Source organism: Syngnathus scovelli, chromosome 16, assembly GCF_024217435.2.
Source record: "Syngnathus scovelli strain Florida chromosome 16, RoL_Ssco_1.2, whole genome shotgun sequence".
Classification (NCBI taxonomy): domain Eukaryota; kingdom Metazoa; phylum Chordata; class Actinopteri; order Syngnathiformes; family Syngnathidae; genus Syngnathus; species Syngnathus scovelli.
This window is the reverse complement of record NC_090862.1, coordinates 3,929,275-3,944,170: the sequence shown is the minus strand read 5'-3', so window position 1 is coordinate 3,944,170 and position 14,896 is coordinate 3,929,275. Positions and strand designations below refer to the sequence as shown.

General features: G+C 39.6%; 1 protein-coding gene across 2 annotated transcripts in view; it reads right to left on the bottom strand.

The window, feature by feature from the left end:
* Window positions 1-14,896, bottom strand: part of grin2aa (glutamate receptor, ionotropic, N-methyl D-aspartate 2A, a) — a 67,606-nt gene that overhangs the window by 13,299 nt on the left and 39,411 nt on the right. For both annotated transcript variants that reach the window (XR_011088323.1, XM_049744853.2), the window contains exons 3-8: window positions 14,584-14,750; window positions 11,837-12,265; window positions 8,514-8,628; window positions 3,938-4,140; window positions 1,968-2,139; window positions 1,481-1,634 (exon numbers count right to left, since the gene is read on the bottom strand). Coding sequence is in view for 1 of the 2 variants with exons in the window: in XM_049744853.2 (XP_049600810.1) it covers window positions 1,481-1,634; window positions 1,968-2,139; window positions 3,938-4,140; window positions 8,514-8,628; window positions 11,837-12,265; window positions 14,584-14,750 (1,240 nt within the window). In the remaining variant the exon portion in view is untranslated. The remainder of the gene's footprint in view (window positions 1-1,480; window positions 1,635-1,967; window positions 2,140-3,937; window positions 4,141-8,513; window positions 8,629-11,836; window positions 12,266-14,583; window positions 14,751-14,896) is intronic.

The following is a 14,896-nucleotide window of genomic DNA, read 5'->3' as shown; positions in this document are numbered from 1 at the left end:
ATCAATTACGCACATGAGCTGCTGAGTACAGTGCTGCATCCGACACGTTTGCGGGCAGTACTTTTAAACCCCAAAGCTCTATGCGAGTGTGTGTGTGTGTGTAATCGCGCATGTACACAAGCAGATCTCTGGTTTGACAGTGTGAGGAGGCGTAGGAAGTCTTGGTGTCAGCAGTTCTTTCCTCCCTCTGAGCCAACAACACCACTGCAGAGATTAAAGCGGGTCTATAACGTATGGCGGAGGAGCTGCAAGAACGCGTTGGCGAGCAGCCATCATGGGGCGTTCCAGCTAAGCCCTTTTAATTGCCACTTTCAGGGCAGCGTGATACATACATGTTAAGCGTGCGTGTGTGTGTGACTTCATGCTGGCGTGAGCAGAAATAAGCCTGAGCCGTGAGCTTTTGCGCTTCTATGTTGGTTGGCTGGCTGTGTGTCTTCATACCAGACTTAAAGGCTGTGTGGCATCATGTGGACGCCTGAAGCTGGGAAAGTTTTTCTTCTTCAAACTGGGTTACAAAAAAAAAAAAATGTGTATGTATACATATATAAATAAAAAATAATAATATATATTTTAATTAATAAATATATTAATGAAAAAGGTACAAAGGTTTTTTTTCTTCAAACTGGGTTACAAAAAAATTTGTATATATACATATATAAATAAAAAAAATATATATATTTTAATAAATGAATATATTAGTAAAAAAAGGTACAAAAATATGTTGATTAGCGGGTACAAGGACTAAAAATGCCAAATGGCGACACAAAAAGCAAAATTGAAACACAAAAATAAGTTTGAAAGTATATCGACTTGTGTTCTGATTTATATGTTGCATCATTAGTTTAATGGATAAAATGAGAAAGGGGTAGGAATCTAAAAAGCTATGCTTCCTCCTTTATTGTTTTATTTTTATTTTTTCAGTTTGTTGGTTTATTGTTTGTTTGTTTGTTGTACGGACTTATATATGGCACTTTAAAGTGTTTTTTTTTTTAACTCTTTTTTGTTTTGGATGTGTTCGAAATAAAGATATCAATCAATCAAAATTAATATATTAATTTTATATTATATTAATATTATATTCATTTAAAAATATATATTCAATTAATTTAATTTAAAAATATATATATTTTTAAAAAAATGACCACACTGGCTGCCGTGATATAAAAGATCAGTTTTTTTACTGACCTCAATCGCTATTTTTGGGTGACAAGGTAAGGCATTGTTCAGCAAAATAGTGTGTTGCTGTTAAAGCACAGTATAATCCCTCTCAGGAGGACCCAAGTACACAAGTAGGTGTTGAGGTCAATCCCACAGATACTGTTAGAACAGCAAGTATCGACTTCTGGGTAACACAACCGGGCTGTGTTGTCAGCTCACCTCCCGAGATGATGACACTTCACACAAACCCAAACAAGACATCATTTCGGAAACCTTTCTCTGTGGGATTAACCAACCGAAAAAAACATGAACTGATGCTCACCAAGAAAGGCTGAAGGGGACACGGTTCCATTACTACGGGACACCATGACGCTGATCCCAGTTTCCACGAATGGGACGGAGAAATCGATGACCTCAGAACGCTCCTCATTGATCGTCAGAGATCCGACGGCCATGACGGCTTTCTTATAGACCACCTTGGGGGCGGGAGGGGCGGGGTGACAAAAAATGAAGGCAGAGAGGCAAGGAGATTAAAACAAATGGAATATTTTTGGTAAAAATAAAAATGATGCTCGACTGCACTAAATCAAATATGCAAGTTGGAGTCACTCCAAATGTCTGCTAATCTTCAAGTCAGCGCTCCTGCTGTTAAATATACACTCGAACATAATTAGCTGTCTTAAATTGACCTCTGGGACGTCACCTTGAGACTAAAGCAATTATTTAAAGATAATTATACGGCTATAACTATGATTTGCGCTCGTCTTGCTCATCATCCATTGTTAGCTGCAATCAAACTTTCCTCTTACCTCTCCCACCATCCCATTCCAGACATTGTTAATCTTCTTTCCATGTTTGCCATTGGTTACTAGGTACAGGTCATAGGTGAACTTGACGTATTTGGCTATCTTCTTCAAAATGTCAATGCAGAAGCCTTTGCAGCATTTTTTGATGTATGTCCCTCCAGCCTCGGTTGTGTTGCTGTCGAATCACAAACATACGTCACGTTAACAGATTATTCCTAATAATTTGCATTTTCACCTTAGGTTGTCATATTAACAGCGGGTATTCCTTTCTTCTATTTTGAACTCGCGGTGTATCGTCAAACCTTGCACCATCTGCACATCAACTCGTCTGCCACCTGGGACTCTCATTTAACTTTTAGATGAGCGCTAATTAGGACGATACAACCTTGTATTTAAGTTTTGCGACCTGAACAAAAACTTAAGAGAAGGATGAGAAGAAAGAAGGGAGGGGGATAAAAACTTGAAATATTCAGTCATGACTAAAGTTACCTTTGGAATTGGAACACTGTCACTTTGGAGGATTTATGTTGTGTCGGAAGGGAAATGAAACTCTTACTTCCGCTGCAAACTTACAATCACTAGCTGTCAAAGTGACAAAAATGATCTCAAACAAAAACGGGATTCTTGCCCGTTCTTATTTCCGTCATGTAACAAAAATGGTAAATCGGTGGAAGGGCTATTTGGGAGATGTATCTGGATTTTTTTCCACTCTATATACAGATTTATTTTTTTATTTATATTATTATAGTGATAGCTAATGATTGACGGATCAGGGCAGAAAAAAAGAGGTCAACGAGATTGTCAGGAGCATTTACAGCGCTAACATAAAGTTCAAAACTATAATAACTGATCACAGTGGGCACATTTATCCAGCCAGTAGAGAGCATGTGACGTTATGGAGGCTCTTTGTAAAGCTGCCAGGCCAACTTGATATAGAACCACTAAAGGCCTCCAGGGAAGGCAGAGTAGCGATGTGTATGGAGGTTGTTCTGAGGCCCAGCCTGGACAAGTAAATTTGCCATTCTGCATGCATGAATGATCCTGATCCCATCCCAAGCTCCCCTCTTACTTCCCTGCATCCATCCCCTCTTCCTCCAAATGGCCATTGCGGATGCCTCAGTGGGAATTGCGCTATGGGAGGCAGAAATCCACTGTGCGAGCGGACATGTGGTACAAGTGAGTTTATATCAGATTGTGTGTGTGTGTGTGTGTGTTGCTCCTTGGAGATGCATTATCCTCCGCCCTACTTCACAGTGATTCTGGATGAAAATCTCTCTCACTGCCTCTTCCCTGGGACTCCATTACAACTTAATCAGCTGTGTTTGTGTGAGTGTGTGAGCATTCATGTGCATAGTTCTAGTTGCTAATGTTGTGTACACATGGATGGCTTTAAGTGCGTAGCGTGCACAACAATCTTCGGAGAGCCTGCATGTGTGTGGTGAGAATTAATAGTGTGGTGCCATCAGATAAAAGCTTTGATTACGTATCATCTAATGTCTTCAAGACAGGCCAGAGTTGGGAGAAAGAAAATTGGAAATGAAGTACCGTATATTCCGGACTATAAGGCGCACCTAAAAACTTAAAATTGTCTCAAAAGCCAACAGTGCGCCTTATAGTCCGGTGTGCCTTATATATGGACCAGATTCCTAAATTAAAACTGGCCCAAAGCATTGTGTCATGAAATCAATCATAAGTGGCCCGCTGAAGACTATGAATCATGAATCACAAAGACTATGGGTCATTATTTTGTGATTATAAAGTAATTTGTTGTGTCTGAAGTTGAAATAAAAAAGATAAAATGGAGAATGCTTTGATTTGGATTAATAATCGGACATGATGCATTAATGGTGCGCCTTATAGTCCGGTGCGCCTTATAGTCTGGAAAATACGGTAAATTGCTGAGTTCAGCAGCGTGTGGGAGACAAGTTGCTGCAGATATAGATTGCTTAGAGGTGATAAAAAGTCGGACATACTCTTTGATATGTTTCCTGCAGGGCACAGAGTTCCTCATGCAGGTACCGGTCAGTCTCTCGACATCCTCCACGATGACAAACGGCTTCTCCTCTAAGGTGACGATGGACAAGTGGTTGTCGTCAAGTTCGGCGTCGCCGAAGGAGTTGAAGCGAGGCCAGACTGGATACTTGAGTGTCAGGCTGCTGTTGTCCAGCTTCCCCATCTGCGGGGATGAAGGAGCGCATGATACAAGCAGAATTAGCAGTCTTGAATAATCTGTGTTGAGTTTTTTTTTTCTTTTTCGGAGTGAGATGGCCAGCCGCCATCGTACAACCTGACACCCATGTTGTGTTTTTGTATCGATGTATCGAATGTTGCCCAAATATTAATATTTGATCAAGTTTTGAAAGCCTCAATGTCACAGATTCTCTTATAGATGCTCTCATCCCTCCCACTTCTGTCTTAACATGTTACGTGCGTGTGCGCTCGTACGATGTTTACTTATGTTTGTGTCAAGCCAGCGAGAAAAGAGGCAAAAAAAAAAAACATCTTTGCTCCGCTCTCAATTATTAATACGAACGGAGGCAGAAAGAGGCAAGCCTTGCTTTCACTCCCCCCCTCCATTTAAAACATTTTTTATACATGCTCTTTTCGCAGTGCATTTGTAGTCAGCATCGGTTGATTTGTCATTTTGTGTAGCGACTTACACGCTTGCATAAACGTGACTTTTTTTTTGCCTTCTCTGGACAAATTGACTCAAAAAAAAAAAATTAGTTAACTATAAGGGGAAAATTGTGATTGCTCCCCTCTGACCGATGTTGGTTATTGAACATACTTTAACATTACTGTTTAGCCTGCCTGACAAGTCATGTGTAGGAAATGAAATTAGCATTTTAATTGTTTTCCTTTGAGTGGTTTTGTATCCTCTGACAAGGATTAGAGACGCCTCAGTCAACTGCCGTAGACACCTCAGTGTGTGTGTGTGTGTAGGATGAATTGTTTTGGACAGTACACAGTTTCTTGTGTCACCTCGTCTCTCCAGGGAAGGTCTGCATTTATTTCCCCACAGCTGTTTTTCAGTAAGCATGTGTATCTCTTCAGACCAAAATAAACCACGAGTGTCAATCTAATCAATAAATGTAAGAGGACTGTCGTACAAAAAAAAAAAAATGAAGCTAAGACGAACATAATCAGAACAACAAAGACATGAAGACATTAAATTGCGGAGTGTTTAAGAACGCACACGTTATTTGTGACCTGGCAACCCGTATCGCAAAACAAAATGGAATTATCTAGATGAAGTGTATTTCATCATGTGTACTATTTGTTAATGAAGGCGGTAATTTAGAAGTGACTCGTCAAAATTGCAAGATGCTTTGAATATTGTTCGTAGACTTCATAATGGGAAAATAAATTCATATCTGACAGCATCAACTGAGCATTATTTTTCTTATATAGCTTTTATTGCTAAAGTGAGATACACTATCTCAGTGGGATTTAAAAGTTTGGATGGAGTGAGATTGCTCATCTGACTCACCCCCGCCCCTATTTTTTTCTACTTCCCTCTAATTAGACAAAGAGGGGTTATAAATTAACACTCAGCGAGGAGTAGAAAAAGAAGATGCTCCGAGCGTCTCCAGACCCCAGCAAAAAAAAAAATCCAGTATTTCCTGTTGCTCCACCATTCCTCCTCTTTGCTCTTATGCTTTGTCTGACCTTTACAAACACAATCCCAATCAAGCGCACCCAAGCTGAACATAAGAGCGAGAAGACTAAAAAACAACAAGGGATCAGATCACAGCGCTTTTCATGGTGCACCTTCTGTACGCACGTCTCAGTGGGAGAGTTATAGCTGTGGCAATTTGCATTATGGGCGAAAGAGTCCCTAATAGCGTGGGGAAAAGCATTCAGTCATAAAATAATATCTGTCACTTCTGTCAGACAAAATTATGTCGAGAAAGTCGAGCTTGCGCTTCCTCGGTGTGTGGCTGTGCACGCATGTGCCAAAGATGTGTAGAGGAAGCACGTGTGTGTCTGTGTGCTTGTGAAAATGAGGGCAACAAGAAAGCAGATGATAAAAAGGAGCTGGGAGAGGAATTTGAACCCGTGATGACCGGGGTTGTTTTTTAAAAAGATGCATAAATCCTTGCTGTCTTCAAATGTGTTTTTTTTTTTGCATTTGTCTCCACTGTGATTTTTTCAAGCACAAATCCCATGCTGTCTGAAACAATTATTTTGCAAATACTGCAGCAGTTCCTTAAGCAAATTACACAATCCATCTACTCAGCAGGAATGAAGCATAAAATGCAGCTTTTTAATCAGTGAATACAGTTAGGTTAATGAAGCTATAAGACAAATAAAAATAATAATACTTGACATCCCTATCAAGACGATTTCGAGGGCTTTACTAGTTTTCATCTGTCTCCATCTCTGCCTCTCCTGATGACTCGACTCCCTACGCTTGCTCCGAGGGGGGACTCATGCAATATTTTTGAGTTTATAACCATATTTTTGTGCTCTTTCAGAATTTTTGTCTCTTGATCATCCATAAAAGTCTTTCATCTCTGCGTGCCACTGACTCCTGGTGCATTGGGTGGGAAGGCTGCACCAGTCAGAGAGCAAGAAAGAAAGTGACATCAGCTCCCCAATTATGTTTCCTTTTTGAGTCTCCTTGTTTCGCTTGCCTCTTCTCTGCAACACAGCGGAGTGGTGCTGATCAATTTCACAGGCCAGCAATATTCTATCTCCTTATAGCACATCGATATAGAATGCTGCGTGCATATGTGTGTGGGTGGAAGCATGTGCGTATGAAATATGGAAACGGACGTCCCCGTTTCACCCAAAAAAATGAGTGGGGACTTTGCGGCTAAAGTGAAAATTGTAACACAATGTACAATTGTTACCTGTTAGGAAGGAAGGAAGGAAGGAAGGAAGGAAGGAAGGAAGGAAGGAAGGAAGGAAGGAAGGAAGGAAGGAAGGAAGGGAGGGAGGGAGGGAGGGAGGGAGGGAGGGAGGGAGGAAGGGAGAGAGGAAGAGGAAGGGAGAGAGGAAGGAAGAGGAAGGGAGAGAGTAAGGAAAGAAGGAAGGGAGAGAGGAAGGAAGGAAGGAAGGAAGGGAGAGAGGAAGGAAGGAAGCAAGAAAGCAAGCAAGGAAGGAAGGAAAGAAGGAAGAGGAAGGGAGAGCAGAAGGAAAGAAGCAAGAAAGCAAGCATGGAAGGAAGGAAAGAAGGAAGAGGAAGGGAGAGAGGAAGGAAGGAAGCAAGCAAGGAGGGAAGGAAGGAAAGAAGGAAGGACACTGCGTTACTCGAAATGCATACAAAAAAGGAAAAAGACATTAAATCGTAATTGGGCACTTGGACCTGCGGTGTAAATCCAGCCTAAGTAACACCGGGAGGAACAATCAGGCAGGATGATTAATGTAGTGAAGAGAGGAAAGGAAGGAAATAAGAGTAAAAATAGTAGGTAGACAAAAGTAGGCAGTAGGCTAAGAAAGAAGACAGCAAGGAAATAGGACTGAAGGCTTTAGGAGCTTGAAGGAACTAAAAGGAGTTATGAAAAGAGGAGAAGTAAATAAGAACTGACAGTTTGCAAGAACATGAAGAAAGGGAAAAAAAATATCTCAAGGAGGGAAGAAAGGAAAAAGGGACAAATATGGATGAGCCATATTTGTTAATTTGGAGGGAAAATAGAAAAGATAGAAAAACAAATTAAGAGGGCATGTAAATCCAGTCAAGCTCAGAGAGTCAAAACCATCGAAGCACCATTTGTCCTCCTCACATCTTGTTTTCATTGTGACCATGGTCACCTCTTACGCTTTATCTACACAACTCTCGAGCATCAGCCATGACCAAACGGGCTATTAAATATGAGGCCTTTAAAAGCAAGCGAGAAGCGGTCGGAGATACATGGCGTCCATTTAAAGTCCATTACAATGGCGCGAATACTTAGCGATTTACAGCGGCCATTTATTTAGGGAAGCTCGCTCGAATGAACTAGTTAAGGCAATCCAAAGGCTTGATGGCCAATGAGCTCATTGCTCAGCTAAGGCGCCCAAAATAACACACAGCATTGCAATGGTGAGCTCTGGTCTTTGTTATGTTTCTTTTTCTCCTGCAAAGGGATTTTCTGAGATAACTTGTCAATCAAACAGGGATGCTGTGATGCCTTTTTCCTTGTCGTTTCTGAAGGTGGCGATAGATGATGGTATCTGCTTATACAAGAAACAAACAGTAATGATGAAGAGAAACAATGAAAAGTGAAACATGACGCCCAAGGCATGCAGAGAACTAAGAATTACCGCTGCGCCATGACTAAAGCTGGCTAAAACATTTTAGAATCACAAGTACAGAAATGAAAATAGAAAATGTCATTTATTTGTAATTTTAAAAATGACCCCTCCAAAATAAAAAAATAAACAAACAAACAATAATAAAAAATGAAAAATAATAATAGATTAAATAAATAAATAAATAAATAAATAAATAAATAAATAAATAAATAAATAAATAAATAAATAAATAAATAAATAAATAAATAAATAAATAAATAAGTAAGTAAGTAAGTAAATAAATGTCACACCAGAACACACAGCTCCTACCTTCTCCCACTCTCTCTCTTTGTTCAGAACAATGACCACCAACTTTGGATGTTCTTGATACCCATCGTCCGTGAAAGACAAGTCTCTGCCTTCCCATGTCACATTCATCATGTACCTGAGACAGGAAGGGAGAAAATATTCACATTAGCAGAAAAAGCAGACAAAAGTGTGCCGACGCCCTTCCGCCCCCTCCCCCACACACACACAGATATTCCAATATCTACTCCAAAAGGTTTGTCCCAGGAGTTATGGTCTAACACGACATCACACACTCACAGAGGCTGTAATGAGTGACCCACGTGGCAGGTTACATTAGCTAAGATGGAGGGCAATGGGAAGATATTCTTAGAGGAACATGGCCCCCACATTAATCATAACTGTCGTTCCTCACTCTGGCTTTTTTTTTTTTTTCTGTCAGTGGTACCAGAAAATCCTTCCCAGAAAAAAAGGAAAAGGGAGCTGAGCATCTGTTCCTCCAAACGCATAAACTTTCAATGGTCATTTGAAAAAGGAGATTTAAGGGGCCGGAAAGTGTTTTGCGATCAAATCGAAATGATCCAAGCAACCAGGTGAGCATCATTTAGCTGTCGGATTTTACTGGAGACCCAGCGAATCAAATGATGTGCGACAGCGGCAGAAAGAGCTTTGCCAAAATCAATGTCAGCATGCAGGCCACTCTTTTAGACGACAGCCCAGTCTGCACTTAGCGGCAGACTTGGCATCAATCGCATACTCCTTTTCTGTTTTGCTCTCTGATCCTTTCCTTTTCATTCCTTTCTCAGCATCAATCTATTCAAACAACTTTTTAGCATCTTCTAGGAGTGTACCGTATTTTCAGCACTATAAGGTGCACCTAAAAACCTCAAATTTTCTCAAAAGCCGACAGTGCGCCTTATAATCAGGTGCGCCTTATATATGGACCAATATTGAGCCACTGCAGCAGGCGTGTCCAAAGTCCGTCCCGCGGGCCAAATGTATATATATAGACAAAGTTTTAAAACGGGCCCTTCATTTAAGGTGCGCCTTATAATCCGGTGTGCCTTATAGTGCGGAAAATACGGTAAACAAAACTCGTTGTGACTTGCATGCTACCTTACGGTCATAACCCATCACCCTCTTCTGGATCCAAGGTAAATAAAAAAGTCTGATCCCACAAAAGAGAAAAGAATTAAAAGATGATCTTGCGAGATGAGATCTGGATTCGGAAACCCATGCAAAGTTGCTAAAATGATTTGACACCAACCCCAGCAGACTTTGTGAGTAAAATCTAAATCTTAAAACTCCATGCAACACTCCTAAGTTGTTTTTTGTATGTGCTCTTGGCTATTCAATTCTATTTAGGTAAATACTTAAACCTGCTCATGAGTGTTGCTAGGATACGCACATGCAGCAAGATGACCTGAAAGTGAACTGAATGAATGAACACGCACACACACACACACACATATAAATGACTTGGCCCACCTCATCAATTTGCAATGCAATGCTTACGTTCTCTGGTTCAAGCACGATCCACCAGGCTGCAGTAACCGTTGGAACACTTCGCTCCATATTAATGAAAACGGGGGCAGAGGTGAGCTAACAGTGGAGTTAGGGTCACCCCCCCCAAAATATTTAGAGTGTAAATGGTGCCAGACAGACGGAATGAGAAGAAGGGAAAGTATGACGAGCCAAGCCTCAGCTGAGTTTGGGTAAAAATATCCTCAATGTTAGTGTGTCCTCCTTTTCTCCACTTTTGGAGTTACTTTTTTTTGAGTCCTAGCATAAATAGAAAAAAATAAATCCCACTTCCCTTGTAATTTTATTATACATTTTATAATTTTCTATACAGCAAATTTTATTTTAAATATTTTACAAATTTACTTTATTTTTTATTACAAATTTTATTATATAGAAACTTGCCGCTACATGGCAAGCATATTACGATATTAATTCCAAAAAAACAAATAAAGATTTAAGCTAAACTTAGATTGTCAATCTTTAAGACTTATTTTTGTTAAAAAAAAAAAAAGCCCAACATCATTTTCATGAGCTCAGAATCCTCATTATTTTCACTTGAAAGTGGAATTAAATGTCTGCTTTTTCTTTGTAATGAACCACGGCATGCTCGCACACTGGCGCCCGCCCGCTGTTTGTGATTTATTGACTTAATTCAGCGCCTCCCGCTCTTTCTCTCAGACGATGTTACCTGCGGGGTAAGTGACAATAAAATCACTGCCACACAAAACAATTTACTTTTGAAGAAGTCGTGTCATCCAACACATCACTCACGGAGAAGACATTTATCTATTATTACTTGTACACCTTAATTATGACTATTCATCATTTATTCAAAAGTATACGATAAATCGATTCTCCTATTAATTTAGCAACATATTTATTTTAGCTGCTGTGCTAAATCAGGGGCTACAAACTCCCCCAATTTTTTTTTTATGTAATCCTGTAAAATATTACACTTTTAATTCTTACCCATTTGATCTATATCTGCCTCAGTTTAAACCTTCCCTCCTTATCTCTCTCACTCGCCATTGACACAGTGACAACTTTTAATGGCCCACAGCGCTGACCTGGGTCTGACCAATCATGTTCCTCAAGTCCGGGTCACGAGGCCTCATTGGCTGAGTTCTCTCAACCAGACAGAGCCATCTGTGGCCCCTCATCACCTGGGAAACAACCTGAGGCAACTGAGCATGATGGGAGTAAAGTCAGCTGGCAATCGCATGGCCTGATTTCTCTCTTTAATATCATAAACAATGCTTACCTGAAGAAAAAAAAAAGATTTTTTAATATACTGTACAATATTGCAAAGTGGGCCCCCTGAGTGTGTCTTCTGTGTCATATTGTAAGCCAGATGGAGCTGGCAAGATGTAAAATATTTCCCACTGGCTGCTTCACAGCTATAAAAAGGTTAGAAGGAGAGGGTGGAGATGTGAAACAAGAAAGGAGGAACAGAAGGAGTCATCAAGGGGCTCTTGAATTTTAGAGCACAGCATCCCTCAACTACCCATTTCTCCATTTCCTTCAACATAAAGTTCTTCCTCAACTCTCAGTCACCTCTTTATCAGGCTCTTTTCCCACTCCCACCCTTTCTTTAAGTTCTGGCGCTTGTTAATGCATCTCGCTATGCTCTACTTACACAGGGTTGAACATACTATAATTATCAGAGAGGACAAAAATGAAAATGATATTGTTGTGGGTGTAAGATGTAAAGTAGAAGAGAAGCTGGTGTAAGCGTGTCTGCCAAATAAATTAAATATGACGCATACAGCAGAGGACAATGAGATTTTTTTTTTTTTGACACAGCTAGTCGAGCTTTCACTTACTTGTGTAGTGCGCTAGGTGGCAGCTTGCTGGTTTTTTCCATCTGGCCGTAACAAGACGTTCGAGCTTCGGGGATGTCGCCGTATTCATCCAACATGGCCGCTGCCGCTGACGTTATGATCCCCAAACCATCACGCACGCGAGCTTCCAAAGGATAATCCCAGTCATCATAGGAGACTGAAATCATTCCTGATGGGAATGCTTCGGGGGTTATTTCCGGGTTGCCGGTGGTCAGAGAAGGTACGATCCAGATGTAACCGAAGCCTGTGAGGCCCAGAGAGCGAGCCTCCTCCAGGATGTAGACGGCCTCGTCCTTGGAGCAGTAGAGGAGAACGACCGGCGACTGGACCTTCTTCAGCATGATCTGAGACCGGCTGTCTTCCTCCACTGCATCCAGAGTGATGATATTCTGCAGGTCCCAGCCAACAAAACTGCAAAGATGGGAAGCATTGAAATCTATGACAATCTGGTACCACGGACAGTTCCAAGCACTAATAAAAGCACATAATGAAACTTAATCAGCATTTTTTATTTTTTGGCTTTATAAAATAATTTAAAAATGTTTTACAGACCCCATGAGATATCCTTGCTGCCCCCAATGCCCCCCCAAAGGAAAAAAAAATATCCTAGCTGTGCCAGCTGAGCTTCTAAAAATGACAAGGAATTTAAAATTTTAAAAATTCAAAAGAAATTAAACTCAAAGAAACACATCTGTCTCCATACCACCATTTTTGGTGCACTATTGGGACCAAACCTCAAAACCATCTTGCTAAAAATAGGACAAACTTCAATCGCCAAAGATCAGATAACTTCCCTTTTGTAATCCATCTTTCTAGAAAGTTATCCAAAGTGAGAGGTAACAAGTGCTCATTAAAGAAAAGACTGATAAGATCATTTATCTTTCTTATCTAAAGGCTGATTTAAAAAAAAAAAAAATGTCCAAAGTGATAATATTCAGCAGATCCCATTACACAAAGGGGAATAGCATTGATGGAAAAATACGTTATGATTAAAGACATGATCCGTAACAAATTGATAGAAGGCTTTGGCATTAGACACATTTCACCCTAAAGCTAATATAATAAAAGACACATCAATAATTATGTGAACATTAAACGAATGATTTTAGCTTTTACAAAGTCTTCATCGTTTTTGGATCACTCTGTGGACATTAAACACCATATATATTGCAATATGTTTTTATTTATTTTTAAAGGCAGTCATGATTTCATGTATCATGCATCTTTAGCAACAACACCCCCCACCTTCTGGTTCTGCAGTATCTAGGCTGCATTTCATGTAGGGCTCCTGAGAGTACCATAACATCTGCCAGCTCAGCCTTGACTCACTGAGCTGACTGGCCCATTTTATTTTCACTTGAGATGATCGAGGTTCTTTGCTATTAAAGCTGTCTGCCCATGACCAAGCCCCAGTGAGCAGGTCGAACAGCAACACGGGAACTGGACAGTTAATTATGGACACTCATGCAAATTATTTCATCTTTAATTAATGATTTATGATTATTCCTGCATTGAGGTCAATAATCAGAGGGAATAAATATTACCATTTCTACACTATGTGTAGTCTCAGTAGACAATAGTTCAGTTTGCGTTGTTCTGATACCCCCCCCCCCCCTTCCAACCAATCAAATTTGAAAACAGCAGGTATAAATATTGATTGCACTAACATTAAAATTCAACCATAGTTGTCGAGTCATAACTGCTGGATTCTGAACATAATCAAGTATATTATGTCATAATAGTTTTAAATTAAAACTTTATATTTTGACACATATCAAATTGAAAAAAATGCAAAAAAAAATATTAAACATTTTTTTCAGAGGTGGGAGAGACAAAAAATAAAAAATGGATATTAAATATCTATATAGCATTTTAATATCTATTATTTTTGTCTCTTTTAAAAATATTAAATACAAATATTTTTAAAAAATCTATACCACCTAACATAAATGATTATTGTTTTTATTTGTCTCATCATCCTCATCATCGTTATACTAAAACAACACAGTTTGGGTCAACTTAAATTGAAATAATTTACAGACTACTAACCATCACCATCATCTCAGAATTGCTGAAGCATTTATTTATCTCGCAGCTAAATATTATAGGCTGCTGCGCTGTTAAGCATTTGACTACAACATCAGTCAAAATGACCTAGAGGTGTGGTAGACAGCAAAGCTGCAGGAATACTAAACCAAACTGTCAACCACATTAATTTCAAAAGTGCTGCTTAAATCCTTGTGGGCTGCTGTGTTTGAAACCAATATGAGGAACGGAGATGAAACATCCAAGGCCAAATACTGAGTGCAGTAAGTCGCCAAGACAGTAAACAACCTCATTCACCGCAGGGACATCTGCTATCATGATGGATGAGATTATAGTACAAAAATGGAGAAATTATTCAGGAAATAAAATGCTGGGAATCCACTGGAGTCATTTTTAGGACGTGGTAATTTGGGAACTATCTGATAAAAGGAAATCCCATTGGTGTGTTTGTTTTTAGCTTTAACGGTAATTTAATTTATTTCTGAGAGAATTATATCTTGCTGTGTGAGAATAAAGACCAAAAGCCTCATTTTGTTTTTATATTATGTTTTCCGGCTTTTAGAACTAAATGGAGCAAATATGAAATTAAATGTAACTAAGTAAATATCTGGATCAAGATATTAAATGTTTTTTATTATTTGTCCTGCATTTGTAATAAAAGTACAAAATAAAATTAATTTTACCTGTTGTCTACTGTCGTTTTTAGAATGTTGATGAACTCCTGGTAGCCGGGGAACTTTGACGTAACGATAGAAAAGATGTGCCAGTCGTACTCCTCCATGATGTTCAGCATCAGCAGAGCCTCCTGCTGGATGGAAGCACCGAACTGGAAGAACGTTGACTTATCGTCCTGAAAAGACAACAATGAGAAGATTTTATTAGATCCAGAAGTCCATTTGGTTGAACATTCTAAAAATCTTTCTCAGAACACACAGACTTGTGTATGCACACACACTAAGGCAGTTTAGCGTACACATGGAAAACACTGTATGGATG